General features: G+C 51.6%; 1 protein-coding gene across 7 annotated transcripts in view; it reads left to right on the forward strand.

Moving 5' to 3' along the window:
* The window catches only part of LOC146859568 (zinc finger protein 10-like), a 486,604-nt gene that overhangs the window by 136,902 nt on the left and 322,627 nt on the right, over nt 1-27,075 (forward strand). For all 7 annotated transcript variants that reach the window (XR_014979310.1, XM_085646495.1, XM_085646498.1 and 4 more), the window contains exon 2: nt 12,883-13,009. Coding sequence is in view for 6 of the 7 variants with exons in the window: in XM_085646495.1 (XP_085502621.1) it covers nt 12,883-13,009 (127 nt within the window). In the remaining variant the exon portion in view is untranslated. The remainder of the gene's footprint in view (nt 1-12,882; nt 13,010-27,075) is intronic.

Raw genomic sequence — 27,075 nt, forward strand, 5'->3', positions numbered from 1 at the left:
CGGACAATATGCCAATGCGCGACATCCTCACGCTAGGCCGCTCGAAGGAACTGTCCAAGGCCAGAGCCGCGCACATGGAACCGAAGCCGGCGGTCACCATCAAAACGGAACCGGTGTGCGCCATCGTGGCAGAGGTAGCCGACGCCCGCACGAAGCACCCCCAGCGGAGGAGCCCGAAGCCGGTCCAACCGTCTCCCAGCCGAGCCTGCGTGTGGTGTGGAGGAGCGACACCTCATAAAGGGGCATGCCCGGCCCAAGGCAAAATCTGCAGCGCATGTGGCAAGGCCAACCACTTTGCGAGCGTTTGCCTGTCTACATCAAGGAAGAAGCAAGGAGGCCCGCCCAGGCGGGTGAGACAGCTGGCACCCCTGCCCAGCACCTCCGCCAACAGCGACATGGATGACGACGACGAAGCGGATGTCGCCTCGGTGCACGTCGTGCGGATGCTCAACACCCTGGCCGCGTCCCCGTCAGCCGGACCCATGTGCACAGTCTCAGTACAGGACCAGGCCATGCCGGCCCTGATCGACACCGGTGCCTCCATCAACCTGATGTCGGCCAGCGTGTACCGGACTCTGAGGAGCGCTCCACCACTCCGGCCCACGAGGGTGCAAATGTATGCCTACGGCACCCATCGCCCCCTACGCCTGTGCGGGGCTTTCAGGACTGACCTGTCCCACGACACCACACGGCTGCCAACCAAGATATACGTGTCACAGGAAGGGACGGGATTCCTAGTGGGGTGCCGGACAGCCCAAGACCTAGGCCTGATCCACTTCGCCCTCACTGTCCAAACAAGCAACCTTGACCATCTGGTGCAGGAGCACACAGCCCTATTCGACGGGATCGGGTGCCTCAGAGGGCCCGCCGTACACCTCCACATCGACAGGACAGTTGCCCCGGTAGCCCTCCGGCATCGACGCATCGCGTTCCACCTACGACCCAAGGTGGAAGCAGAACTACGGACACTGGAGCAAGCGGGAATTATCGAACGGGTAAGCGGGCCCACCCCATGGGTGTCACCCATCGTGGTGGCGAAAAAACCGAAACAGCCGGACGCCGTGCGGATCTGTGTGGACATGCGCGTCCCCAACCTGGCCATCAGGCGCGAGCGCCACCTGACGCCGACCATCGACGACATCGTGGGAGAGCTGTCAGGGTCCAAATGGTTCTCCAAGATGGACCTGAGGTCGGGATACCACCAGATCCCGTTGCACCCCGATTCCCGCCCAATCACCACCTTCTCCACGCACGCCGGCCTCTGGCGCTACACCCGGCTAAACTTTGGGATCTCGAGCGCAGCGGAGGTGTTCCAGAACATTATCCAGAATGTCCTGCAGGGGCTGGAGGGCGTCTTGAACGTCAGCGATGACATCCTCGTCCATGCCCCTACCCTGGATGAACATATCCGACGTCTCCGAGCGGTGTTCTCCCGGCTGCAGGAACGAGGCCTGACCCTCCACAGAGACAAATGTGACTTCCTGCGCAAAGACATCAGCTTTTTCGGATACCGATTCTCCGACCAAGGGATAGGCCCGGACCCAGATAAGGTAAAGGACATACACGCAGCCCCCGCGCCTACCTCCGTAACAGCTGTCCGCAGTTTCCTGGGAATGGTCACGTACTGTGGGAGGTTCATCCGCGACCTATCTGACCTCACGGGGCCCCTCCGCGACCTCACCAAAGCCTCCGCCACCTGGGAGTGGGGCCCCGCACAGCAAGAGGCGTTCCAGAGAACCAAAGAGGCGCTCTCGGCCGACACCACCCTGGCATATTTCGACCCACGGCTCGAGTCCCAACTCATAGTGGACGCCAGCCCGACAGGCCTAGGGGCCGTGCTAGCCCAGCAGCAAAGGTGCGGAGAGTGGGCCCCCGTCGCGTACGCAAGCAGAACACTCACGCCAACGGAGCAGCGGTACTCGCAGATCGAGAAGGAGGCCATCGCGATCCTGTGGGGGTGTCGCCACTTCCACATCTACCTGTATGGACACCCGTTTGTGGTGATCACTGACCACAAGCCCCTGGTCCCGCTGTTCCAAGGCTCGTCGTCGCGCCCTCCCCCGCGGATAGAGAAATGGGTCCTCCAGCTCCAAGAGTTCCAATTCACTGTAGAGTACCGACCTGGCGCCCGAAATCCGGCAGATTTCCTGTCCAGACACGCCCGCCCGGCCACGGACAGGGAAGCCACGGAGGCGGCCGCTACCGAGGAATATGTCCAGATGATTGTGGAAAGATCCCGGCCCCTGCCGATGTCCCTCAACAAGTTTGGCCTGGCTACCGAAAGGGATGACTGCCTGCAGATGGCCATCCGAGCGGTCGCGTCTGGAGATTGGAGGCCGCTCCAAAGCCCGTCATCCTTTCGCACGCCCGAGGCTCAGGCGGCGCTGAAAGCGCTCTACATCGTCAGGAATGAACTATCGGTGTCCCCCGAAGGGTGTCTCCTGAGAGGACCCCGCCTGGTGCTGCCCGGCAGCCTCACCCAACGGGCCGCCCTCCTGGCGCATGGCGCTCACCAAGGCATTGTCGAAGAACCGCCTCAGGTGCAAGCTCTGGTTCCCGGGACTCGACAAGATGGTGGAAGACACGGTCCAGCGGTGCCCGGTGTGTTTGGCGACCAGCCTACCCGACCCACCAGCACCCGTGATCACGGAAGTGGGCCCGACCTCGCCGTGGGTGCGAGCCAGCGCCGACTTCGGCAGTCTCCCTGGAGGACGACACATGCTAGTTGTGGTAGATGACTACTCGCGGTACCCCGAAGTGGAGATTGTCCCCTCAACGGCAGCGGCAGACGTAATCCCCAAGCTGGAAAAAGTCATGGCCACCCACGGACTCCTCAGTGAGCTGCGCACAGACAACGGTCCGCCATTCAACGGCACGGAACTGGCCGAGTACCTGCAATCCCACGGCATTAAACACCGCCGCATCACCCCCCGGTGGCCGCAGGCAAACGGTGAGGTCGAGAGACTGATGAGGACTCTAAACAAAACTGTTCAGATTGCCCTGGCAGATGGCGTCAACGTCGAGCTAGCCCTCTACCAATTCCTGCGAGAGTACCGGCTGACACCCCACTGCACCACCGGGGTTCCCCCGAGCCACCTGTGTCTGGGTCGAGCGATCCGGGACACTATCCCGCACCATCCTGTGTGGGAGTCATCACCAGACCCACCCAACCGCTCCACCGAAAATCGGCTTAAAGCGAACCAAGAAGCCTCCCGGCGGCGGAGAGCGTCAGACAGCACAATCCAGGTCGGCGACCAGGTGCTAGTGAAAGACCGGCACCCCGGAGGAAAATTCCGCCTGCCCTTCGAACTGGCCCCATGGATGGTCACCAATGTACAAGGGACCCTGATCACAGCCGCCAGAGGCGGTGAAAAAGTGACTAGAAACGTGTCGTTCTTCAAGAAAGCCCCGCAAACTGAGGAAGAAGACCTCCCGGAGTTGGAAGACCACTACCCAACCCCATCTCACAGCCCTCGGAAACCCCCAGGAGTGGAAGAACCCCGGAGGGCGGAGAACGTCGACAATACCCCCCCAGCGTCAACGGGACGGGAAGAGGTGCCACAAGCGGCGCCGAGCCGCCCGGACTCGGTGGAGGCGGACGGCTCAGAGGACATGTCTCTCACCCAATCGGATGGGCGCAGCCAGGGCCAGTACCACCTACGCCCGCACCCGCGACCGTCCCAGAGGTACAGAGACTTTGTGGCTCGCTGTCAGCTGTGGGAGTGAGGGAAGGCTGCCCCTCCAACAACCGACCAAGTAAGACTGTTCTTTTGTTTTCCGTGAGACTCTTTAGAGACTGCTAAAGCTGTTTTGAGTCGCGATAGGCGACGAGTTTGTTGAGGTTTCAATTCTGGGTAAAGGAGGAATGTAATGTTGCGCGACGGACCAAACCATAGCCCGAGGGTCCGCGCGCGTGTGTCAGGGTCTCACCCCCCCCCTTGCGTAGCCGGAGTTGGGTGCGCCCGACGTCCCCTCGGACGGCACGCACTATTGTTAATAAAAAGCCCAGGGTTCTGGGCGTGGCAGGCATTGCACTGACCACCACTGGCATACCTGTGTGTACATAGTGTCACTTATTTCCAGGCCCCGGGCCCGACATTACAGTTATCACCCTCAGCGTGCCTTTGCAAAATATACATGTGGGAGATAAAATAAAACAACAGCTTGGCTCTAAATATTATTTTTTAAGGAACCAAAGAGGTAACTGCTCGCATTTAAAATGTACATGTTTATGCATTCATTATACATGTTTATGCATTCATTAACTTAACGTGTGGGTTCACTCACGAGGTGGCTTTTAGGTTTCAGTCAAACACCAAACGTAGAATGAGAACGTACCTCTGAATACAGGATACCCATGGCTGCTCCACACGGGTCTGGAAGAAATTAATGCAGGATTCTGCGATTGCGGGGGCGTCCGACTTTGCTTGCTTAAATCCAATCGTTTCAAGGGGTAACTTCTGCCTGTAAACACACGGCAACTGCCAGGCACGCAACACTCATTGGACTCAAAGGGCTTCAGCCCGTGCCCTCCCCCTCGGGTGTGGCAGCCCCCCCGATGAGACAGCTTCCCGGGCCACACACAGCCGCTCCCGAGTACTTCACAGGTCTTTAAAAGACCATTTGCATGTTAATGAGGCCTCGCTGTTGTTTCACCCTTTCTAAGTGCCCCTCCAGTTCCACTCTTTATTATGGCTTAAAAGATTCAGCCCCCACCAGACTTTCTCAATCGTTCTAAAAGCAATATGGCACGGCCAGTAAAAGCGAGATTTAGAAAAAACTTATGATAGCTTCTCACTTTGCAAGAAAATCATTTTCTACTTTCACCTATATATATTGTATTCATGCTTTGGCTGGTTAGAGGCAAAATCTGAAGAAAGAAATGCGTGAATAAACTGCAGAAACTTGAGGTTTAGACTTTCAGCTGAGACCCAATAGAGATATGGAATTATTGTGGAGAATATTACAAGTGAAGATTAAAAAAGGTAGTGAGCAATGTAAATGAATATGCGTAAAATCAGTGTGCAGAATAAGCATTTACAATGTCTTTTGTGTATTGAAAAGGTACTTGCAAGCCCGAGTATTGCACAGAAGAGAATTCACACACGAGTAAAAGTAGCAGGTAGCTGCTCAGAGCTGGCAAGTTTCCCAGGTACGTGTACTGGTCCTGTCGAAGTGTTTTTCTTTGAATTCTGGGACTTGTAGCCCTGTTTTATAATGCAATAAATAAATCTATAAGTCCCAGAATTCAAAGGAAAAACCTGCACTGGAGCAGCACATCACGCATGATTTTGGGAAAATGACAGGATTGGAAGCTACAGGGAAAGGGAGGGGTTGCTAGGCACTTCCCACTAGTTCATGCTTTGGCCCCTCCAAATGAGACTAGAAGCGGGTAGAATTTCTATTGAAACATTCAGATGAATAATGCCCTGATGAGCTGCATTCATTTTTCAAATTAATATTGCTTCCAAATAAGGAAAGGTGACGATCAAATAGTGAGTAGGGGGTCAGTTTCTGTAATGGATTTTAGAAATACAGAGGATGGGTTTAGAGATGGCATGCGTCTGCATAGAGATACCAAGGCTCAGGTTTCCTTTACACAAATGGAGATTGTGCCCCATATTTTTTATTCCAGCAAGGGCGTGAGACAATGTTTAATTTTAGTCCCTGTTTTGTTTCTTTTTTTTTATATAAACGCTCTCGAGTCAGAGCTGGTAACTAATGGCAAGGACCTCCCTAGAGTCCCTTGACCCACCAACACTCGCTTTTCCTGTATTTCTGTGCCCTCTTGCCTTCTGTGCCACTAGCTTTTCCCGTATTTCTGTGCCCTCTTGCCTTCTGTGACACTAGCTTTTCCTGTATTTCTGTGCCCTCTTGCCTTCTGTGCCACTCGTTTCTCCTGTATTTCTGTGCCCTCTTGCCTTCTGTGCCACTCGTTTTTCTCTGTATTTCTGTGCCCTCTTGCCTTCTGTGACACTAGCTTTTCCTGTATTTCTGTGCCCTCTTGCCTTCTGTGCCACTCGTTTTTCCTGTATTTCTGTGCCCTCTTGCCTTCTGTGCCACTCGTTTCTCCTGTATTTCTGTGCCCTCTTGCCTTCTGTGCCACTCGTTTTTCCCTGTATTTCTGTGCCCTCTTGCCTTCTGTGCCACTCGTTTTTCCTGTATTTCTGTGCCCTCTTGCCTTCTGTGACACTAGCTTTTCCTGTATTTCTGTGCCCTCTTGCCTTCTGTGACACTCGTTTTTCCTGTATTTCTGTGCCCTCTTGCCTTCTGTGCCACTCGTTTTTCCTGTATTTCTCTGCCCTTTTTGCCTTCTGTGCCACTCGTTTTTCCCTGTATTTCTGTGCCCTCTTGCCTTCTGTGACACTAGCTTTTCCTGTATTTCTGTGCCCTCTTGCCTTCTGTGACACTCGATTTTCCTGTATTTCTGTGCCCTCTTGCCTTCTGTGACACTCGTTTTTCCTGTATTTCTGTGCCCTCTTGCCTTCTGTGACACTAGCTTTTCCTGTATTTCTGTGCCCTCTTGCCTTCTGTGACACTAGCTTTTCCCGTATTTCTGTGCCCTCTTGCCTTCTGTGACACTAGCTTTTCCTGTATTTCTGTGCCCTCTTGCCTTCTGTGACACTCGATTTTCCTGTATTTCTGTGCCCTCTTGCCTTCTGTGCCACTCGTTTTTCCTGTATTTCTGTGCCCTCTTGCCTTCTGTGCCACTCGTTTTTCCCTGTATTTCTGTGCCCTCTTGCCTTCTGTGCCACTCGTTTTTCCTGTATTTCTGTGCCCTCTTGCCTTCTGTGACACTAGCTTTTCCTGTATTTCTGTGCCCTCTTGCCTTCTGTGACACTCGTTTTTCCTGTATTTCTGTGCCCTCTTGCCTTCTGTGCCACTCGTTTTTCCTGTATTTCTGTGCCCTCTTGCCTTCTGTGACACTAGCTTTTCCTGTATTTCTGTGCCCTTTTTGCCTTCTGTGCCACTCGTTTTTCCTGTATTTCTGTGCCCTCTTGCCTTCTGTGCCACTCGTTTTTCCTGTATTTCTCTGCCCTTTTTGCCTTCTGTGCCACTCGTTTTTCCCTGTATTTCTGTGCCCTCTTGCCTTCTGTGACACTAGCTTTTCCTGTATTTCTGTGCCCTCTTGCCTTCTGTGACACTCGATTTTCCTGTATTTCTGTGCCCTCTTGCCTTCTGTGCCACTCGTTTTTCCCTGTATTTCTGTGCCCTCTTGCCTTCTGTGCCACTCGTTTTTCCCTGTATTTCTGTGCCCTCTTGCCTTCTGTGACACTAGCTTTTCCTGTATTTCTGTGCCCTCTTGCCTTCTGTGCCACTCGTTTTTCCCTGTATTTCTGTGCCTCTTGCCTTCTGTGCCACTCGTTTTTCCTGTATTTCTGTGCCCTCTTGCCTTCTGTGACACTTGTTTTTCCTGTATTTCTGTGCCCTCTTGCCTTCTGTGCCACTCGTTTTTCCTGTATTTCTGTGCCCTCTTGCCTTCTGTGACACTTGTTTTTCCTGTATTTCTCTGCCCTTTTTGCCTTCTGTGCCACTCGTTTTTTAGGATTCGCCTGAGCCAGCGCTTTAGCGCTGCTCTGGCGAGAGCTTTAGTAAACGGGGAATCTGGAAGTGCAAACTAGTGCTTTTCAGGCCTTCAAATACAGTGCATGTGCGCCGGGCGCGCGCACCATTTGTCAGCCTGCCTGATCACTTTCGCGGCCGCTTTGATGTTCTCAGTGAGCCGCGCGGCCACTAAGAACATCAAAGCGGCCGCAAAAGTGATCACCATTTGCCACCCCTTCCCATATCCCACTTCTTGCTTGTTTGTTATGGTTGTTGCGTTTCCTCTTTTAAATGATGGTCTGTCGTTAAAAATAGAATGCCTGAGTAATGTACATCATACATGTGCACTGACAGGTTTTAAAGTCTGAAGGCATTTACAATACGCCTTAATTCGTTTTAGCTGCATTTCAATTGCAACGTCTTAGGTGTGGTAATGTTTAACTTACTAGCCTTCGGAATTCCTCACATTCTCTTCCTGGGCTTTATTGGTGTTTGCTCTTGGTTTCAGCTGGGCGCTCGCTTTGATTGTTCGTCGCGGCTCCCAAATGAGGGCTTTTCTCATTGTAAGAGTCTGTGCTTTCGTTTTGAGTTTTTGTGATGCCACCGGTAGTTGGTAAGGCTCGTGAGTTGTTGTGAACGGCGTGCGCTCCATTGATTTTGACCCTTTTCTGGTCAATTTCAAGTCCAAGCTCGTATGCTCACGAGGTAATGGGGTATCACACTTAGCCCTCTTATCACGTAACGTGATTCTAATGTTTGTTTTGTTTCCATTTTTACCCTTTTGCGCACATGAGACACCCAACATAACTGCTGTTCCCAGCTTTTTGTATGCATTTTTTGTTTGACGATGAGCATGTGTTGTAATGAAGCAGCCGCATCTCTAAGCGTATATATGTGTGCTCTCAACCAGATTTAGAGTCAGTGCCACACTTCTAAGAGGCGAGGTTGCAATTTGCACAACAGCGTTGCAGCTCTCACATGCACCAAATGGGCCCTGCTTGGAGCACAGCGTGAGTGCTGCTCAGTGCATGTCAAAGAATGCTTTCAGATATATGTATTGGACACACACATCGAGCTTGTTACATAGCACGTTACACAAACTATTGGCATTGTAAATGACAATGGCTTTTATTTATGTGTTTTTAAAAACCTGCAAGCGTTGTGTAAACACGCACTTTGTACTTATAGTCGCTGCCTATGAGAAGCAAGGCTGGCAGTAACTGAATCTCTTTTACTACAAGCCTTGCTTCTCGTAAGCAAGGACTAGAAGTACAAAGTGCGTGTTTATGCACCGCTTGCAGGTTTTCAAAGCACATAAATAAAAGGCATTGTCATTTACAATGCCAATAGCTCAAACTCTGGCAAATGCGAGACCTATTGCATTGCAAATGCTTGTTTACTGGGTCTCGCCTAGGCAGCGCGCATGCGTTGCATAAGAAAGAGACCTTTTAGCAATCGGCACAGCTTTCCCGGCAAAACCGTGCACGCTTTTCATTGCTTCCAATGGCAACAGCGAGCGAGCAGCTGGTGCCATATGTTATCAATTATTGCACCTTGCTGCTCGCTCCCGCAAGGTCAATTGTGCAGGCCCCCTCCTCTCTCCACTCCCCCTGCTGCCGCGCGTGCTTGTTTTTTTTACTTCAAGGCAAGCATGTGAGCAGAAGCGTTTCAGTTTCTGTTTTTCCAGGCACGTAATATTGTTTTCGAGCTTGAGGCAAGACAGACTTGCGGCTGCGTGTTTCCACATACATGTAAATGTCTTTTTGTTATCCCAAGGTTTTGTTATGACTTTTACTTAACAAATGTTGAGCCATGCCCAGGCTCGAACACTGGCCCCCAGGTCTCAAGTCAGCAGCTCTAACCGCTAAACCACCGCCTCTCCATCTAGGGATAACAAATTGGAAATGGGACAACTGATTACATGCTATATTTTTCTTCCCTCTTTACTTACTTTTGTTACAATGGGGGCCACGCGCGGGTGCCGCCATTACAACAAAAGTAAATCAATAAAAGGGAAAAAAGTCTGGCCGCCATTTTTTCCCTATTCGTTTACTTTTGTTTCAATTGCTGTACCCGTGCTTTAGCTTGAGACATCTGAAGCTAAAGCATGAGTTCCGGGATTACTTCAAAAGTAAAGAAATAGAAAAAAATGCACATTTTCTTTTTCCTTACTTTTGAAGCAATCCAGGCACTCGCGCTTTGGCTTCAGATGTTTAAAGACAAAGCGTGCATACCGCAATCAGCATTAGGATTGTGGGGTGCCGTGTAATGCTTGTTTAGGACTTGTGCCCTGCCTGTCTGTAAAACGAAGATCCACGCATGTAAAGAAATAATAAATATTTAATTATAGGGGCACTTTTCTGTCAAGCGTACGACGATTTCCTCTGAATTCATATGGGCTGGAGTGACTTAGATGGGCACTTTTAATTTTAAAACTGTGAGTACTTGTTTGAAAATGGAAACAACGTTGATAGTCCAAGGGCAGGAAACAGCACAAAGTGCAATTTGCTCGCCGGTTCCACTTTTTACAAATCTGCCACAAGTGCATTATTTCAGCTATGTTTAACTTCGAATATGTTAATATAACCGTGCCTTGTCATTCACTCGTTTATCTTTGCTCGATAACCTGGTGTAGCGTTGCCTGTCTGTATAGACATATGTTTATAATTAGAACGGTGAACTTGTTGATGTAAGATTTACATGTCACCGCACGCCTGTCTAGATCTATAGAAGGCGCGTGCACGTAACATGCACAAGATAAATACTTTTACCCACAAATCGCCGCGAGATCGCTATAAGGGCGCACGGCGTCGAATATTTACCATTCTAATGTTATCGATATCTCTCTGACATAAAGGACATCTTAATTCAGATTAATTTCAAGCTCCAGATTTTTTTTTTTTATTCCTGGCTCGACATCAAAACCGAAACCAGCAGCAGACTGTTTACACACTGGGCTTGTTATTAAGCAGGTCGAAGAGGAATGTGGAAAAACTACGGCCCTTTCTTCCCCCGAGTGCTCATCTTTTTTTCTAGATGGAGATTAAGGAATGACGCGCCCATCAGCCGGTCAGTGTTGCATGTCCCCGCCAGTTGGTCCAGGGGCTTGTTATGATGGTAGTGGCTGCTTGAAACTTGAGCCTGGATGGCGGAAATACAATTTCATCGAGCTCTCCCGCAGGGAGAAATATTTTATTATTTCCAGCCGCCCTCCGCAGAGATTAGTTGCCCGAGTTTCTCTTTCTTTTTTTTTTTTTTTTTTTATGAAGAAACCTTTATTGCACATTAAAGAGATACAAACAAGGGCCTACAACCACAAGGGCCGGCCGCTAGAAAGCTCGGGAGCCAGCAAGGCAACTCAATACATTCAAATGAACCAGAGGCAAAAGCTCCCGAAAGTTCGAAAGCACATATAACAGGCTGCGGCCATAGTCCAAGGGCAATCAAAAAAGGACGGTTTCATATTTTCTAAAAAAAAAAAGGGAAGGAAAAAAAAAACCCAATAATAACACACAAACAAGGCAATGAGAGTCCGAAATAGCAGCGTGCGCTCCCCAGGACGGGGGAAGATCCGCAGTACCTGGAATAACTCCTGACAGGAGGTGGTAGTGGGGGGCGGCGGAGAAGAGGACAAAGCATGCACAATTGCGTAGAATGTGTGGCTAGGGGGACAAAGCGACGTCGACCTCTCGCGGCAGAGGCGGAGCGCAGATATTCCCACGACAGGAATTCCATGGACCCCACACCTTAGTCCACCTCCCAGGCTTGCCTCTCGCCACATACACCGTCTTCTCCCTGAACATACACCAATCCATATTCTCCTTCCATACCGAAATCGTAGGCGGCCTCGAGGAACCCCACAACTGTGCGATATTGCGCTTAGCCACCATATACCCCAAAGTCACCCACTGCGTCTGCGCCGCATTATAGTCATTTGGTTCCCAGACATTCAGCAAACACCTCCTGGCCTCTGGTAACAAAGCGACATGCGTGACTTCCTCCATTGCAGTATGCACCCCGTTCCAAAATCGTACAACCTCCGAACATTCCCACAGGATATGAAGAAAGGTACCCAACAAGCCACAGCCACGCTTACACAGTCCATCCCTCGAATAACCCATACGTATCAAACCAGGCCCTGTGACATACACTCTATGGAGTATCTTCAGCTGCACAAATCTAAGGCGGGCCGGGATCGCCACCTCTTTCGGGGAGGCCACCGCCGATACCCAATCCTCATCGTCCAGTTCCAATCCGTCGGCCATCCACGCCTCCCGCAGATGGGTCAGCAAGTCCGTACGATCGTTAATAAGTTTTTTATAGATCAGGGAAATAGTGCTGTCGCAAGTTTCTCTTTCAGTTAAGTTCTGAAGTGTATTGCAGTTTTCTCGAGCATATTTGAAATAAACAACTAATATGAAACTTTTTGCACGCCCCGCCCCTGGGCCCCAGCCATTTCAATCGCACCCATTTAACAATAACAAGCATTGGCATAGCCAATAGGTCTCGCCTTTGGGACCTTATAGGTGTTTAGCCATGCAACACTTGATGTTGTTGCACCAAGGATATTGTGCTGGATAACTAAACACTTATAAAGTCCTAAAAGCGAGACCTATTGGCTATGCAAATGCTTTTTAGTCTTTACATGAGAACTCTTGCTTGTTCTATTACTAGTTATATGAATATCCTTCCGTGCATCCCATTACTTTTTACATAATCACCCCTCCTTACTTTTATTCTTTACATGAGGCCTTTCCTTTCACTATTACTCTTACATGAGCACCCTCCTTACACTTTACATAAGCTCTTTTCTTTCGCTATTACTCTATACATGAGCACTCTTCCGTACTGTTTTACTCCTTTAAATGAGTACTCTTGCTTGCTTTATTACTCTTTATATGAATCCCCATCTTTACTCTTTTCACGAGCCCTTTCTTTGCGGTTTTACTCTTCACATGAGCACTCTTCCTTGTTCTGACACCCTTCACATGAGTACTCTTCCTCACTCTTTTACTCTTTACTTGAGTTCTTCCCTTTCACTTTTACTCTTTACACGAGCATGGTTCCCTACTCGATTACTCTTTAAATAGGCACCCTTACTCTGTAGAAATGTGTTTTTCTTAACTCTATTTCTCTATACAAGAGCACCCTTCCCTGCTCTTTTACTCTGTACATGAGCACCCTACAATACTGTAGCGCTCTGTTTCTCTATCCTCAAGCACCTTTTGTTGCTTTTTACATGCGCACCATTCCTTACTGTGTTACTCTTTACACGACCATCCTTCCTTACTCTTGTCTCTTCAAGTGTCAGAAGTTGATATATAACTTTCTTTTCAGGGACCGCTCACATTCCGTGATGTCGCTGCGTGTTTCTCTGAAGAGGAGTGGAAGCTGTTACACGACTGGCAGAAGGAGCTGTACAGGAATGTGATGAAGGAAATCCACCAGACCTTCAGTTCTTTAGGTGAGGGTACACTGGCTTTCATTTTTCAGAGAACATTTTCTGAATTACTTAATCTGAACCATCTTCTGAATTCTTAGGAAGTAATTAATGTTATTAAGTGGAAGAATTATACGATAAAGAAGCCATTAACCTAATAAACATTTTTTTTTATTTGAGTATTTATGACTGAAAGTGAATTAAGTGCTGGAGTGTCACCAAAATGCTCCTCTGCCTTAACAAAGGATTGATGGGGGTGTGGTCTGACAACAAACGATGATGGCCGCTTGACTCTGGAGCCCCGTGTCAAGGAGGGCCCTGGACGGCGGTGAGTTCCCAGAGTTGAGACGGCACCACTGTCTGCGACCAGAAGGTCCAGGTCTTGGCTGAATTGCACTATATGCTTTCCTGTCGTGATACCTATTTCTCCCTCCCCCACAAGGATTGAGGGCCCACAGGCTTTTGCTACTGCCCTCCCCACTTGTCTCCTGTGTAGGGTGACCCTTCGCTTCAGTCTTCTTTTACTACTGGCGATCGACCTGCCAGCCCCAGGCCTGCACGACAGAGGGGACCTCCTCTCCATAGACCTATACACACGAGGGTGACACAGGGTCCTTCCAATTTTCACCTTTCACATTGGTGCCTGCTATCGACGGTAGATCCCTCTGGCATGGACTCTGCCCCCAACCAACCCAGAAGACTTGACACCACCAAAGACTCTCCTCACACGGACTGCTTGGGACCCACGGATGGAGAACTCTCGCTTACCTTACCATAACCGCTCCGTACTGCTTAGACCTACTCAACATCACAGAAGTTTGGGCACCCTAAGCCTCCCACAATGTGCTTGCCTGCCCCCTCCTCATAGCCGGAACTATAGTGGACACACCTATACATGCAAATCTGATTGGCCTAAGCATACCCCCTACCCTATGTAGCGTTATACACACACACACACACACGGAATGGGAATATCAGCAGAGGAACGCGCCTACCTGCATTGAGGCGCTCCTGGATAGACAATGGGGGAAAGACCATGCGACCGCTCCTCTTCACAAAAGCATTGAATCAGGGCCGCTCCACCTCCAGCAGTTGGAACGCCACTTCCACGGCACCGGGACCAACTCACCCAACTATGGCTACCTCACCGGATGCCACTATGGAATGGATACTGAAAGACATCTCAGTAATACACATTGCAGAGACTCTACGTGTCTCTTCAATAGAGGACCGCCTTAATACTATCCCAAAACGAGACCAAGAACTTCTCTACCTTCGTAGTAAAGTTATAAACCTGGAAGACGGGAGTGGACGAGACAATGTCTGCTTTTTCGGATTCCCAGAAACTGTAGAGGGCTCAGATGCCAAATCTTTTCTTGAAGCCACCCTCCTGAAACTCAAAGGCCTAACCTTTGACCCACCATTGGAGATGCAGAGAACTCACTGTATCAGACTACCACACGGAGTAACATCTCGGCACCCACAGCCGCTTATCGCTTTCTTCTTGTGCCACGAACAGGCCCGACATCTAATCACAGCAGCGCGAACTCATGGACAATGCACATTTGAGGGCCATGAGATCCAGATAGCAGCGAACTTCTCCAAGGAAACTAATGAACGTCGCTAAGCCTTCCTCTCCTCCGGCAGCTGGGCATTAAGTATGGCCTCTTCGAACCTGTACGTCTCTGGATCACCAGAGATGGAGTTTCCAAGGAATTCTTCGACCCAGAGGACCTTTGCCGCTTCCTGGTCATGGACCATGTTTCCTCTATCCCTGGCGATAGCTATTACCGCCCATCGCCAACTCTTGCAACAACTTCTGGCAGGCTCCAGCAGAACCCAGGAGGTTCCCTATACAGAGGCAGAGATCCGGACAGAGTTGCCCGCTTCCTGGGAGACAGGACCCAGACCCTACAAGTGGTGGCCGTTCTTATCTTACACAGGAGCATGCCAGGGACAAGTCACGCTCTCCCCTAAATCCCACCCCTGCTGAGGAAGGCGCGCCCTGAGATGTGGTGGTCAGGGTTTCCCATGTCTGGCAGGAGGAACGAGGACAGTCGCCCTGAAGCCTGATGAAACAGATGGACAGATGAGTACCGGATTACTTATCATACATCGTTTCTTTTTCTTTTTAAATGTTCATCTTAATGTTTAATTGCCACTGGTGGTTTACACGCATTCTCTTTGCTATGTCCCCCGAGTGTTGTGGGTTGCCTCATCTTGAGTATCCCACCTTCCTGATCCCAACCAAAATACCCGCCCTCAGGAAGTGTACAGCACTAGGAAGTCAATGACCTGAGCTCCCCCTATACATCACTGCCACTGAGGTCCACTCCAATTTCCTCCCCACCCCCCTGGAATATGGCAGAGACCACAGCCCTGTGCTTTCCCAACTTTTCTAACTTTAGTGGGCACAAATAGTGTGGACCTCTGAGTCCCAGACCCACCCATGTCCAAAGTACACGACTATAGTCACATCCACCCCGGCCAATCAGCTTTTCCGGGGCGCAACCACGGGCCTTCTTTCCCTGTCTTTCTAACTGTGTGCGAGGCCCGACCCTCACATCGACATGGCCATCAACCATATATGACTGAAGGACCTAAAGCACTGATCCTACAAGCAACGTCCCGGACCACTGGTTGTACATGAAACTAATATCTTGCCCCTTCTTCTCTCCCCCTGCCCTACCAGCGATGTCCCATTGACATCCTTGTCTCCAGCACGGGACACTGCATGCTTGATCGGCTGCTAGCCTCAGCGGTGACCACATTGGCACACTGGAACGTGTCCTAGATGGCCCTAGACCCACAACAAACAGCTGAACACCCCTAGAGGCGTGTCTCCCGCATGCAACTTCCCCATCTCTTCCCTTAACCAACCTCCCCCTCCCCTCCTTCTACCAACCCCCCCCCTGCCCCGTCCACCTCATACGTCCACAGGTGACTCCTGACCGGCCGCCCTAAACACTACTGGGGGATGCCCCGTAACTGCTTTGTCCATGTCCATACTCCTCTTGCCCGACTACTCCTTGCCCTCCTTCCTCCCCCCCCTAGTCTTTCCTCCCCCTTCACACACCCTCTCTTCTCATTATCCCTTCTATCTTCCCATCCCCCGCTGTTTGTCCTTCTTCAATCGCATCTACCTCCGCCCCCTATCCTCCTCACCTAACTCTATATCAATCCCACCCTAGTCCTCCTATGTACCTGCCTGCACTGTCACCCCTCCCCCCACTTGCACAATGCTGATCACCCCATCTGGCCTTCAAACTATGCCCCCCCACCCCCAAATACTAACGTCCTACCCGTTCAGGACACAAATGGCAGCGCCCACATCCTGTCCCTCACAGCCAACGCGCATCCTCTCGTGAAATGTCAACGGTCTTACACATTATAACAAAAATAATAAAGTGCTCTCCCACCCTCGAAATGAAAAAAGCAAACGTTGCTCTCCTACAGGAGACACATCTGGATGACTTGGAGTCCAACAAACTCCGCTGCGACTGGGTGGGCAAAGTAACTCATAGCAGCATGACGGCCAGGTCAACGCCAAGGGGTGCCATTGACAGAAATGCGGAGACGCTATACTTCTCCGCAAATCCCTACCTATTACAGTTGTTAAAAAAATGGTCCGATCCAGACGACAGATACACATTCGCCAAGCTGAATTTGGGTGACAGATCCTTGTGCATGTGTTCATTATATGCCCCAACAGGGCCCAAACGCTCCTTTTTTATAATTTTTTTTTTCTCCTTCTAAACTGTCTACTTGTGGAGATGGAGGCAACTCGATATAGCATCGAAGGCGACTGGAATCTTGCCCGCTACATAATACTAGATAGGACAGGACCCTTAGATAGGGGAAACGATGAGGACAGAGCCCTACTAGGATACATAGCCTCAGATACTGGCCTTGTTGACCACTGGCGCCTAGGCCACCCGACAGACCAGGCGTATACTTTCCTATCATTGGTCCATGGCATGCAGTCCAGACTGCACCATTTCCTCGTATCCCATTCTGTAGTTGTGCTTGTCTGCAAATCCCGCATGTTAGAGGCCGCACTCTGATCATTATCCAGTTTTGACGTAGGCCCAGTCTCTCCAGGGTGTAAACCATGGCGTCTAAACATCCAGAGATATCGCTCGCCCCAGGGCAAGGCCCAATTGCGGACACATTTGTCTACTTATCTGACATATAGCAAGGCTCCAGTAACCTCCTGTAGAACCCTTATGGGCGACTGCATAAGCAACCATTTGTGGGAAACTTATGAGAGACACACCGATGGCCAATAAGAAGTGGCTCTTCGTCATATCGAACTAGAAGACCAGATTATATCCCTCTCGTCTCTAATCCTCTCACCTAACTGCCGCCACCTAGAACTAGCCTGTATGGCTGTTGATGGCCTCTATACCTCCAAAGCCGAATATGCCCTTCCGCGCTTAAAAGGAAGAAATTACGAACAAGGGGGAAAAGCTGGCCAATTACTTGTGGCACATCTGAGGCAATGTCTGAACTGCGACGGAGAAGTCCTGACTCAACCCCAAGACAGTCAATTAATTTGCCTCTTTCTATGAAAGACTATACCTCGAGACACCGACCAACGAGGAACTGCTGTCCGCATACCTTAAGAGCATTGAGCTGCCACGTCTGATAGACAAAGACAGAGAGTTACTGGAAGGGGACATCAGCAAGGAGGAAATTGCAGCAACCATTGCCAAACTGCCCTACCATAAGTCCCTGGTGAAGATAGATTCCCCGTAGCATATTACAAATGGTCTAAAGAAGTGGCAATAGATACTCTATACGCTGCCCAGCAAGAGGCTTGGTTCCTATCTCTAACAGAGCGGTGGTCGCTGTTATACCCAAACCGGGATAGGACCCACTCTCATGTGGCAGCTACCACCCCATTTCCTTCCTAAATGGGGACATTAAAATCTTGGCCAGTATACTAGCTTTACGACTAAGCAAGGTCGTCCCATCCCTCATCCATCACACACAGGTTGGCTTCGTCCCGGGCCGTTCCTCCAGAAATCACCTTCGCACACTGGCCCACACTCTATGGGGCGCAAAGGATTTACCAGAAGATGCAGTAGCCCTCTCCCTGGAAGGAGAAAAAGCGTTTGATCGCATTGACTGGGGATACCCTTTCTCCGCGATGAAACGTTCCGACCTAGGAGACCAGTTTATCTCCAAAGTCTACCTGCTCTGACTGCCCCATGGCCCATGCCAATTGTGGGGGATTTCTATCAGACCTGTTTAAGATTTGGAGTTGCACACTTTCCCCCCCCCCCCCCCCCCCCCCCCCATCTCCTGTTTTTTCTGGCCATGGAACCCTTAGCCTCTCTCATTCGCCGCTCGCCTCGTATAGCGGATATACCCATTGCAGGAGGAGTATCCAAAATATATTTATATGGCGACTATATCCTTCTTTACCCTCAGATCTCCCACGTTCCCTACCGGCCCTGATAGATGTCATTGACTGCTTCACAGCCCTATCCGGATATAAGGTGAACTGGAATAAAAGTGAGGCTCTCCCACTCTCCTCGGACACCACAAAGGCATCGATCCATGGATACCCCTTCAGCTGCAAATCCTTCCGACTTAGATAGCTTGGGGTCCTGGTTCACCTGTGCCTGGAAGGCATGGTTGCAGAAAACTTGACGCTCCTTATCACACACATGAAAACAGACTTCGACAAGTGGTCCCTCCTGGGATTCTCCATGTGTGGCAGTGCAAGTTGCAGTGGCAGTGCAAGTCGATCGGTCACAATGCTGTGCCTTACGTATACCCTGAGGTTGATGCCTGTTGTGGTTTCCCTAGATACTGTATGCCACAGACACTTGAATAAGGGCCTTTGTCTGGGGCCCCACTCGCCCCCGTCTAGCCGCATACAAGCTCACGGCCCACCGCTCCCACAGTGGCTTTGGATTACCGCCCCTGGAACATTACTCTCTGGCCCTACACCTCTCACAGCTCGCTTATCTCCTTCCCGAAACACCAGATCCCTGCAGTGGGTCGCAACTGAACGAATGCTCCTTACTTGCGGTGATGGCCTCGGTTCCCTTTCAGGGAGAGCACCCCCCTCCCAACTACCCCACCCCCCCCCCTTCCACCCAGTGAATCCGGCTACCCATAAGGCATGGTACTGCGCACACCTCCTTTTGGGTTTAAATCTCCGTTTAAACGCCAAAGCACCGCTCTGGGGCAACAATAACGTCCGGATAAATGGGCAAAAAGTTCACTGGCCCGGATGGAAGGCAGTAGGTATACAGACCCTGGATATGGCCCTGTTAAACGGTGACTTAAAGCACTTTGCCCAGCTCGGAGAGGAATTCGGTCTACCTCCACAACAGGCCTGGCAGCATCTACGGCTACTGCACTGCCTGAGTTGCTGTTTAGGTCCCCGCCCGCTGCAACCTTTGAGGTAGTGGACTATCTATTGGTATGGGCTGTCACAAGGGAGTAATGTCGGGACTTTATGGTACCCTGACAAATCACCTTCACTCAGCCTCTTCTACGCAACCGTTGTGCAAAGTGGCAGATACGCTTCTAAATTACCGTCGATAACGAAGACTGGTCGGAAATTGTAGAGGCCCTAGACAAGGGAACTCGCAAAGCTCGTTTGAAATTCTGCCTGTTTAAAACCCTACACGATTGGTACTGGACACCTTTGAAGCTGCAATGGGCTGGGCTACTGCCGCATTCTATGTGCTGGAAATGCCCAAAACGAGGTGTGACCTTCCTCATATTCTATATGAATATCCTTCTATCCAGCCCTTCTAGTCCTATATCTGAGTCACCCTGAAAGAGTCAATGCCTCTCAGCCTCCCCCTCACTCCCCTGTCATCCTTTTGCATGACATTGGAGCCTCCCCCGATCTTACTCTGCCACAACTCCGCCTACTATATACAGCACTCTCCACAGCTAAGTTCTGCATTCTACGACAATGAGGGTCACCTACCACCCCTCTCGCATGAGGACTGGACTGTGGAGATGGTCCGAACAGCATCTCATGAGCGCGTTATATATAACATGCAAGACCAAGAGGAGGTGTTTAAACAAACATGGGCCCGCTTCCACCGGGAGACCATGCACTAAAGCTTTGCTGTTTCTCCTACCTCCATATCCCCCCGCTCAGCACTTTTCCCTCCCCTCCCACACTGTCTCTTCCCCTCCCCCTACCCTCACCAGCCTCTCCCTTACACCTCCCTCAGGCAAGGGGACTGGTACCTTTTCCTCCCCGCCAATTGACATGGACAGCCACTCCCATACAATCAAATCTGAGTATACCAACCTCTCCCCTCCCCCTCCTTTAGAGGCACAACCCCGCTCTGTACTCTCCGCTACTCCCAATACTACAGACTACGCCGCCTCCCTTAATCACCCCCCGTTACACTGCGTTCCACCAAGCTTCCTCTTTAATCTGTTACTGATGGCCAAGACACACGGAATTCCCCCGGCTCTAGTATGTCAAAGGCTTGCCTTCCCCCCCCACCCATCCCCTCTCCCCCTCATTCCCCTCCGTCCCTCTCACATTTTCTCCCCAGACAGGAGGCCTGCGTCGCCTTGTATCGCCTCAACTCTCCCCAGATTAGGGAACCTGTCACCAAGGTCCACCGTACAGCTACCAGAGGAGGATTTGGCTAAAACACTGTAGATGGTGTATAATATTCTGATATTACAAATCAAGGGTGAGGGAGAAAGAAGGAACTGCGATCCATTCAGCTTCCTTCCCAATACATATAATATCAAATGGGGAATGGATCACTTGACCTGAGTAACCAAGGTTTGTAAATTTTCGTGTCGTGTACCGATAAAAAAACCCTCATTCTCATACAAAGGTGGACTGGCGGTATATCTTGATTCTCCGCCTGTTTCTTATAAACATCATCATGGGGTTAGTTGTTGTGCTTCCTCCACCTGGAGGTAAACCACTGGTTAGTACAGTAGTGATCAGGGGAAAAAATTGTTGAGTTTAACTAGTGCAGTGAGTATCAAAAATGGTGATATTAAAAAGCTCGTATAGTCAGGTTAATGATTTTATTAAACCTGGGTTCAAGATGTTTTTTAAAATTGTATTGTGCACGCGAAGATTGGTTATGAATCTAACGCACTTATAGTGTCCATTAAAAACGTCAACATGTTGCAGCCCTCGTGGTTGCCTATGTGGGTCAAGTGGGCTTTCTTCAGGACCTAGAAAGAAAAGTGATGGAGACCGTGTGTGCAAGGGTCTCCTTGTAAAGAGACTGTATATTTGACAGGGTCTCTATGAACCTAGGTATATTTACCAGATTCTAACAAGGTCCAAAGGTACCTGTGTAAATGAAAAGAGGAGACAAAACAAACATATACAAATTGAGAATGTACAGTGTGCATTCTCCAATGTCCAAGCTGTCTGTTCAAAGGACAGAAGAATATCAAAGTAACTAAAAAATGGCAATTCTTCAGTTCAAGACAAAGTTGACTTTTTGTGGCAAAGATTCTCTCTCAGTTTTCAGCGAGTGTATAAATATATTTCTAAGTAAAGGAGGGAATTGTGAGTCTGTAAATTGGTGGGTGAGACATACAAAAATGACCTCTGATATCTTTGCTTATACTAGGGCGTAGGTTAGTAATGCCCAGGTTTTTGTGCAATGTGCAAGGTATGTAGGACGGGTATTCCTTGGTGAATGTCAAGGATTTCACTATGTGGAGATGCGTGTAGTATCGGTCGCCCCATGACACTTCAGTGTGCCTGTTAGTTTAGTGGCGCTACTGTCTGGCCATAGTTATTACGAGATGCGTCTGTTGTCCGTGGCCCCGTTATACTTCAGTGTGCCGGTTGGTGAGGGGGCACTTCTATCAATCAATCAATCAATCACATAATTTGTAGAGCGCACTACATACCCGGTAGGGTTTCAAGGCGCTGGGGGGGAGGGGGGGGGGGGGGGGGTGCTGTTGTTACTGGTCGAAGAGCCAGGTCTTGAGTTGTCTCCTGAAAGTCAGCAGGTCTTCGGTTTGTCGCAGGTCGAGGGGGAGGGTGTTCCAGGTCTTGGCAGCACGATGGGAGAAGGATCTGCCTCCGGAAGTGGTTCTCCGGATGCGTGGGACCGTGGCCAGGGAGTAGTCAGCGGAGCGGAGATTCCTGTTGGGTACGTAAAAGGAGAGTCGACTGTTGAGATAGGCTGGGCCGGTTTTGTGGAGTGCCTTGTGTGCGTGGATCAGGAGCTTGAAGGAGATTCTTTTGTCGACGGAGAGCCAGTGCAGGTTCCTCAGGTGGGGGGTGATGTGTTCGCGGCGCGGGACGTCGAGGATCAGGCGTGCGGAGGCATTCTGGATTCTCTGTAGTCTGCTGATGAGCTTGGACGGGGCTCCGGCGTAGAGGGCGTTTCCGTAGTCGAGTCCGCTGCTGACTAGGGCCTGGGTGACTGTTTTCCTCGTGTTAGTCGGAATCCATTTGGAAGATCGTGCGGAGCATGCTGAGGGTGTTGAAGCAGGTGGAGGAGACAGCGTTGACTTGTTTGGTCATGGAGAGTTTCGAGTCGAGGATGACTCCCAGGTTGCGTGCGTGCGTGGTCAGTGGGGGCCGGGGGGGACCCCAGTGATGTGGGCCACCAAGAGTCATCCCATGCGGAGGGGTTGGATCCGAGGATGAGGATTTCCGTCTTGTCTGTGTTCAGTTTGAGGCGGCTGTCCTCCATCCAGTCGGCGACGGCCTTCATTCCCTGGTGGAGGTTGGATTTGGCGGTGAGGGGTCCTTTGTGAGGGAGAGGATCAGCTGAGTGTCGTCGGCGTAGGAGATTATGTTGAGGTCGTGCTGTGAGGCGATGCGTTCTAGTGGTGCCATGTAGACGTTGAATAGTGTCGGGCTGAGGGAGGCTCCTTGAGGGATGCCACAGATGATCTTGGAGGCCTCGGATCGGAACGGGGGGAAGCGGACTCTCTGCGTTCTGCCGGAGAGGAAGGAGGTGGTCCAGTCCAGGGCCTTGTTACGGATCCCTGCATCGTGGAGGCGCGTGCGTAGTGTGCGGTGGCAGACGGTGTCGAAGGCGGTGGAGAGGTCCAGGAGGATGAGGGCCACCGTCTCGCCGTTGTCCAGCAGGATCCTGATATCGTCTGTGGCGGCGATGAAGGCGGTCTCGGTGCTGTGGTTGCTGCGGAATCCTGATTGGGATGGGTCTAGGATGTTGTCTTCGAGGTGCCTTGTGAGCTGGGTGTTTACTATCTTCTCGATGACCTTAGCTGGGAACGGAAGCAAGGAGATGGGCCGGAAGTTCTTGAGGTCGCTCGGGTCCGCCTTGGGTTTTTTCAGTAGGGCGTTGATCTCTGCGTGCTTCCAGATCTCAGGGAAGGTGGCGGTCTCAAAGGAGAGCTTGATGATTTTGAGCAGGTGGGGAGCGATGGACTTGCTGGCTTTGTTGAAGATGTGGTGCGGGAGAGGGTCGGATGGGGGATCCAGAGTGGATTGTTCCCATGGTCTTGATTGTGTCCTCGATGCTCACGTTGGCCCAGGTTGTCAGGGTGTCGTGGGCGGTGGGGTGCGTTGGGTTCGGTGCGGTGTGGTCGGCAGGGGTCATCCGGGGTATGAAGCTGTCATGGATGTCGGTGATTTTCCGGTGAAAGAAGATGGCGAGGGAGTCGCACAGGGCTTGCGATGGTGGGATGTCGTTGGCGTTGGAGCTGGGGTTGGAGAGTTCCTTCACGATGGTGAAGAGCTCCTTGCTGTTGTGTGCATTGTTGTCAAGGCGGTCTGTGAAGGAGGTTCTTTTGGCGGTCTTGATGAGGTGGTGGTGGTTGCGGATGGCGTCTTTGTGTGCAGTGCGGCTGTCTGGCGTCTTGTTGTTGTGCCATATGTTTTCCAGTTTCCGGCAGGTGTGTTTGGAGTTGAGGAGTTCCGGGGTGAACCAGCTGACTCTTCTGCTGGTGTCTGTGTTGGTGGGGTTTTTTAGTGGAGCGACGGTGTTGGCGCAGTCGTTCATCCAGCGTTCGAGGGCGAGTGCACCTTCATTCGGGTTCGTTGGGGTCATCGGGGGTTGAGTGCGAGGTTTGTCTGTAGTTGTTCTTCAGTGATTTTGCCCCAGCGGCGGTGGGGGGGTCTGTAGGGTGCGGTGGTGTGTGGGTGGTTTTCGGAAGGAGAAGTGGATGCAATGGTGGTCTTTCGAGGTGAGTTTGGAGGCGTGGCTGAAGGTGACGTGGGGGCTTGAGGAGAAGATGACATCTAGCGTGTGGTTGCGCTGTGGGTCGGCATCGTGACGAGCTGTTTCAGTCCGAGGTTGGCGAGATTGTCGATTAGGGTGGAGGAGTTGCTGTCGTTGTTCGCCAGGTGAAAGTTCAGGTCTCCGAGTAGGATGTAGTCGGTGGAGGTCAGCGCGTGTGTGCTGATGAGGTCGGCGATGGAGTCGCAGAATTGAGGCCGGGGTCCTGGAGGTCTGTAGACGAGGGTGCCTCTTAGGGTGGTCTTTGGGTTTGTGTGGATCTGGAAGTGCATGTGTTCGGCGGTGCTGAGGGTGTCGTCGGTGTTTGTTGAGATCTTGATGGTGTTTTTGTGGACGATGGCGAATCCTCCTCCGGCCCTATTGGTGCGGTCTCTGCGGGTGATCTTGTACCTGTCTGGGATGGCTATGGCGATGTCTGGCGAGGAGGCTTCGTTCATCCAGGTCTCGGTCAGGAAGGTGACGTCCGGTGATGTGGTGTCGAGTAGGTCCCAGAGTTCGACGGCGTGTTTGTGTGCGGAGCGGGTGTTGATCAGGATGCATCTAAGCTGGTTGGCTTCCGTTGTGGTGGGTGTCTTGGCGCTTTCGTGGCAGGAGAAGCTGCAGTTCCGGCAGGTGAAGGGGCCGTGGGTGCGCCTCGGGGCGGCCTTGCAGCAGGTGTGAGTTCTTCCTGGGTTGAGAGCGATGAGGGTCTTGGCGTCGTAGCGGAGGGAGGTGGTTTTCCTGGCAGGTGCGGGGGCCAAGGGTTCTGGCGCTGGGCGCGGCCCAGGCGCGGACAGGCGCAGACAGGCTTGCATTAGGCGTGCCTTTGGCGCGCCAGCGGCGCGTCCGCCATATATAGGGAGGTGGGGAGGGAGGAGCAGCTGGGAGGCGGGAGGCGAGGGACGGGTGTGGAGGAGGGGGCGGGGCCGCAGGGGAGGCAGCGGCGGGGACGGAGGACGGGAGACCGGCACGGGGCACCGAGGAGCGAAAGGTGTACAAAATGCAAAGGGGCACAGAGCAAAGCAGCGATCAGAATACAGAATACAAAATACATGGGGAGCAGAGCGGCGAGCGGGGGGCAGGGGGCACAGACAGATGCAGGAACAAGGCAACAGGCAGCAAATGGAAACAATGAAAAACGAACTTAAAGGCCACCACTGGCCACCAGGGATGAGGCGCAGGTGGAAGCCTGCGGGTGGAGGAGGGCCTCGAAATCACTGGCGGCGGCAGCAGCGAACAGCGACAGCGGGGGTGCAGGCGGAGCTGCAGCGCGGGGGGGGAGCGACCTACCAGGAGGTAGTTCCTGTTGTGGTGGTAGTTGGTAATGCGAACGCGCATATACCTGTACAATGAGGGAGGCTCGTAGGGTGTGCAGGTGTCTATATACGATTTCTTAATGATGTGAGTGTAAGGAATGCCTGAGGGTCAGTCTGAGGTTATGAACAGAGACCAGGCAGTGTCAGGGATGTTCCAGGTATAAACTGTTTATTATGCGTCACAGTATTAAGGAGGCAGGTTGTAACAGGGTCAATAACTAAAGATGTAAATCATAGCAGCCTCCACGTAAAAGAACCACTTTATCGCTTAGGGCGTGGATGGGATTGGTCCCCCTATCGCTTCTTCCTGTCCTCTGGGTTGTCCTGGTCTTCCCGTCTCTCTTCCTGTCCTCGCTCTCTCCGGGGAGGTCCAAGAACCGGGGAAGCCCAAAAGAAAAAGAAAGACACGCCCTGATTAGACTCTATACTCTACTATGGGGTTGTGCCACCTTCACCAGTAGGTCGTGAGGGTAGGGGAAAGACCGGGATCAGGGAGGTGTGGTAATGGTGAGAGGGTCGTGAGGGGTTTCGGACTCAGTTATACGGCCTCTGTGTGGTTACACCCGGGCACCCCAGCAGCCCCACCAAAAAGACCCCTTTAACGGCACTTGCCTGTGGCCACGACCCGTGAACCGGGCCGCGGCAGCTGGACCCGGGGCGTCCTCTCCCTCCTTTAGGCCGCCGGGCTTGTACGCGGTGTACTCCGTTTTCGCTGGTGTCACGTCCTCCGTGGCTCCTTCTCCAGGGTCTCCTGCCGTCTCTGGCCTCGCTCTCCTCCGTGGCTCGTCGTCGGTGCCTCCGGCTCTCCTCCCGCACACGTTAGTTTCTTCTCTTCCTGTTGCTCGTGATTCCGCCGTTCTCTATCCTCCGTCGGGCTCCTTCTCCGCGCTACTCCTGCCGTCGTCCCTGGTTCCGCCCTGCTGGCTTTCTATTCGCCGATGCGTGCTGACGTCACGCCGTCCGAGCGCGACTAGAACGCAGGCTGTTTCCGGCGTGTTTTCTCCATCGTCGTTCGTGTTGCCCAACTTCCGCCGGGCCGCGTCCTCCGCCTCCTTACAGTCGCCCCCCCTTAGGAATGGACGTTGGGGCCATTCACAGCACGGATGCCTGGACAAGTAATCCGCACTCAATTGCTTCGTACCCGGCACGTGGATAGTCTGAAACGAGAAGGGTTGCAAGGCAAGAAACCATCTGAGAATGCGGGAATTGGAGTCTTTGTTCTGTGCGAGCCATGTCAGGGGAGCGTGATCGGTAAGGACAAGGAACTGTCTGCCTAAGAGGTAGTATTGTAAGGACTCTATAGCCCACTTAATGGCTAAACATTCCTTCTCTATTGTAGAGTAGTTCGATTCCCGGGGGAACAGTTTTCTACTGATGTACAACAGGGGTCGTAGTTCTTCGCAGGAGTCTGGTTGATATAATACTGCCCCCAACCCGTGGCCAGAGGCATCGGTTTGAAGAACAAAGGTGCGATCGAAGTTGGGGCACCGTAACACGGGGGCGGTGCAAATAGCACGTTTGAGGGCCTCAAAGCTGGCTTCTTGTGCTACAGTCCATGTCTGTATGTGTGAGGGATGGGCTTTGGACAGGAGGTCGGTGAGTG

Source organism: Triturus cristatus, chromosome 3_1, assembly GCF_964204655.1.
Source record: "Triturus cristatus chromosome 3_1, aTriCri1.1, whole genome shotgun sequence".
Lineage (NCBI taxonomy): Eukaryota > Metazoa > Chordata > Amphibia > Caudata > Salamandridae > Triturus > Triturus cristatus.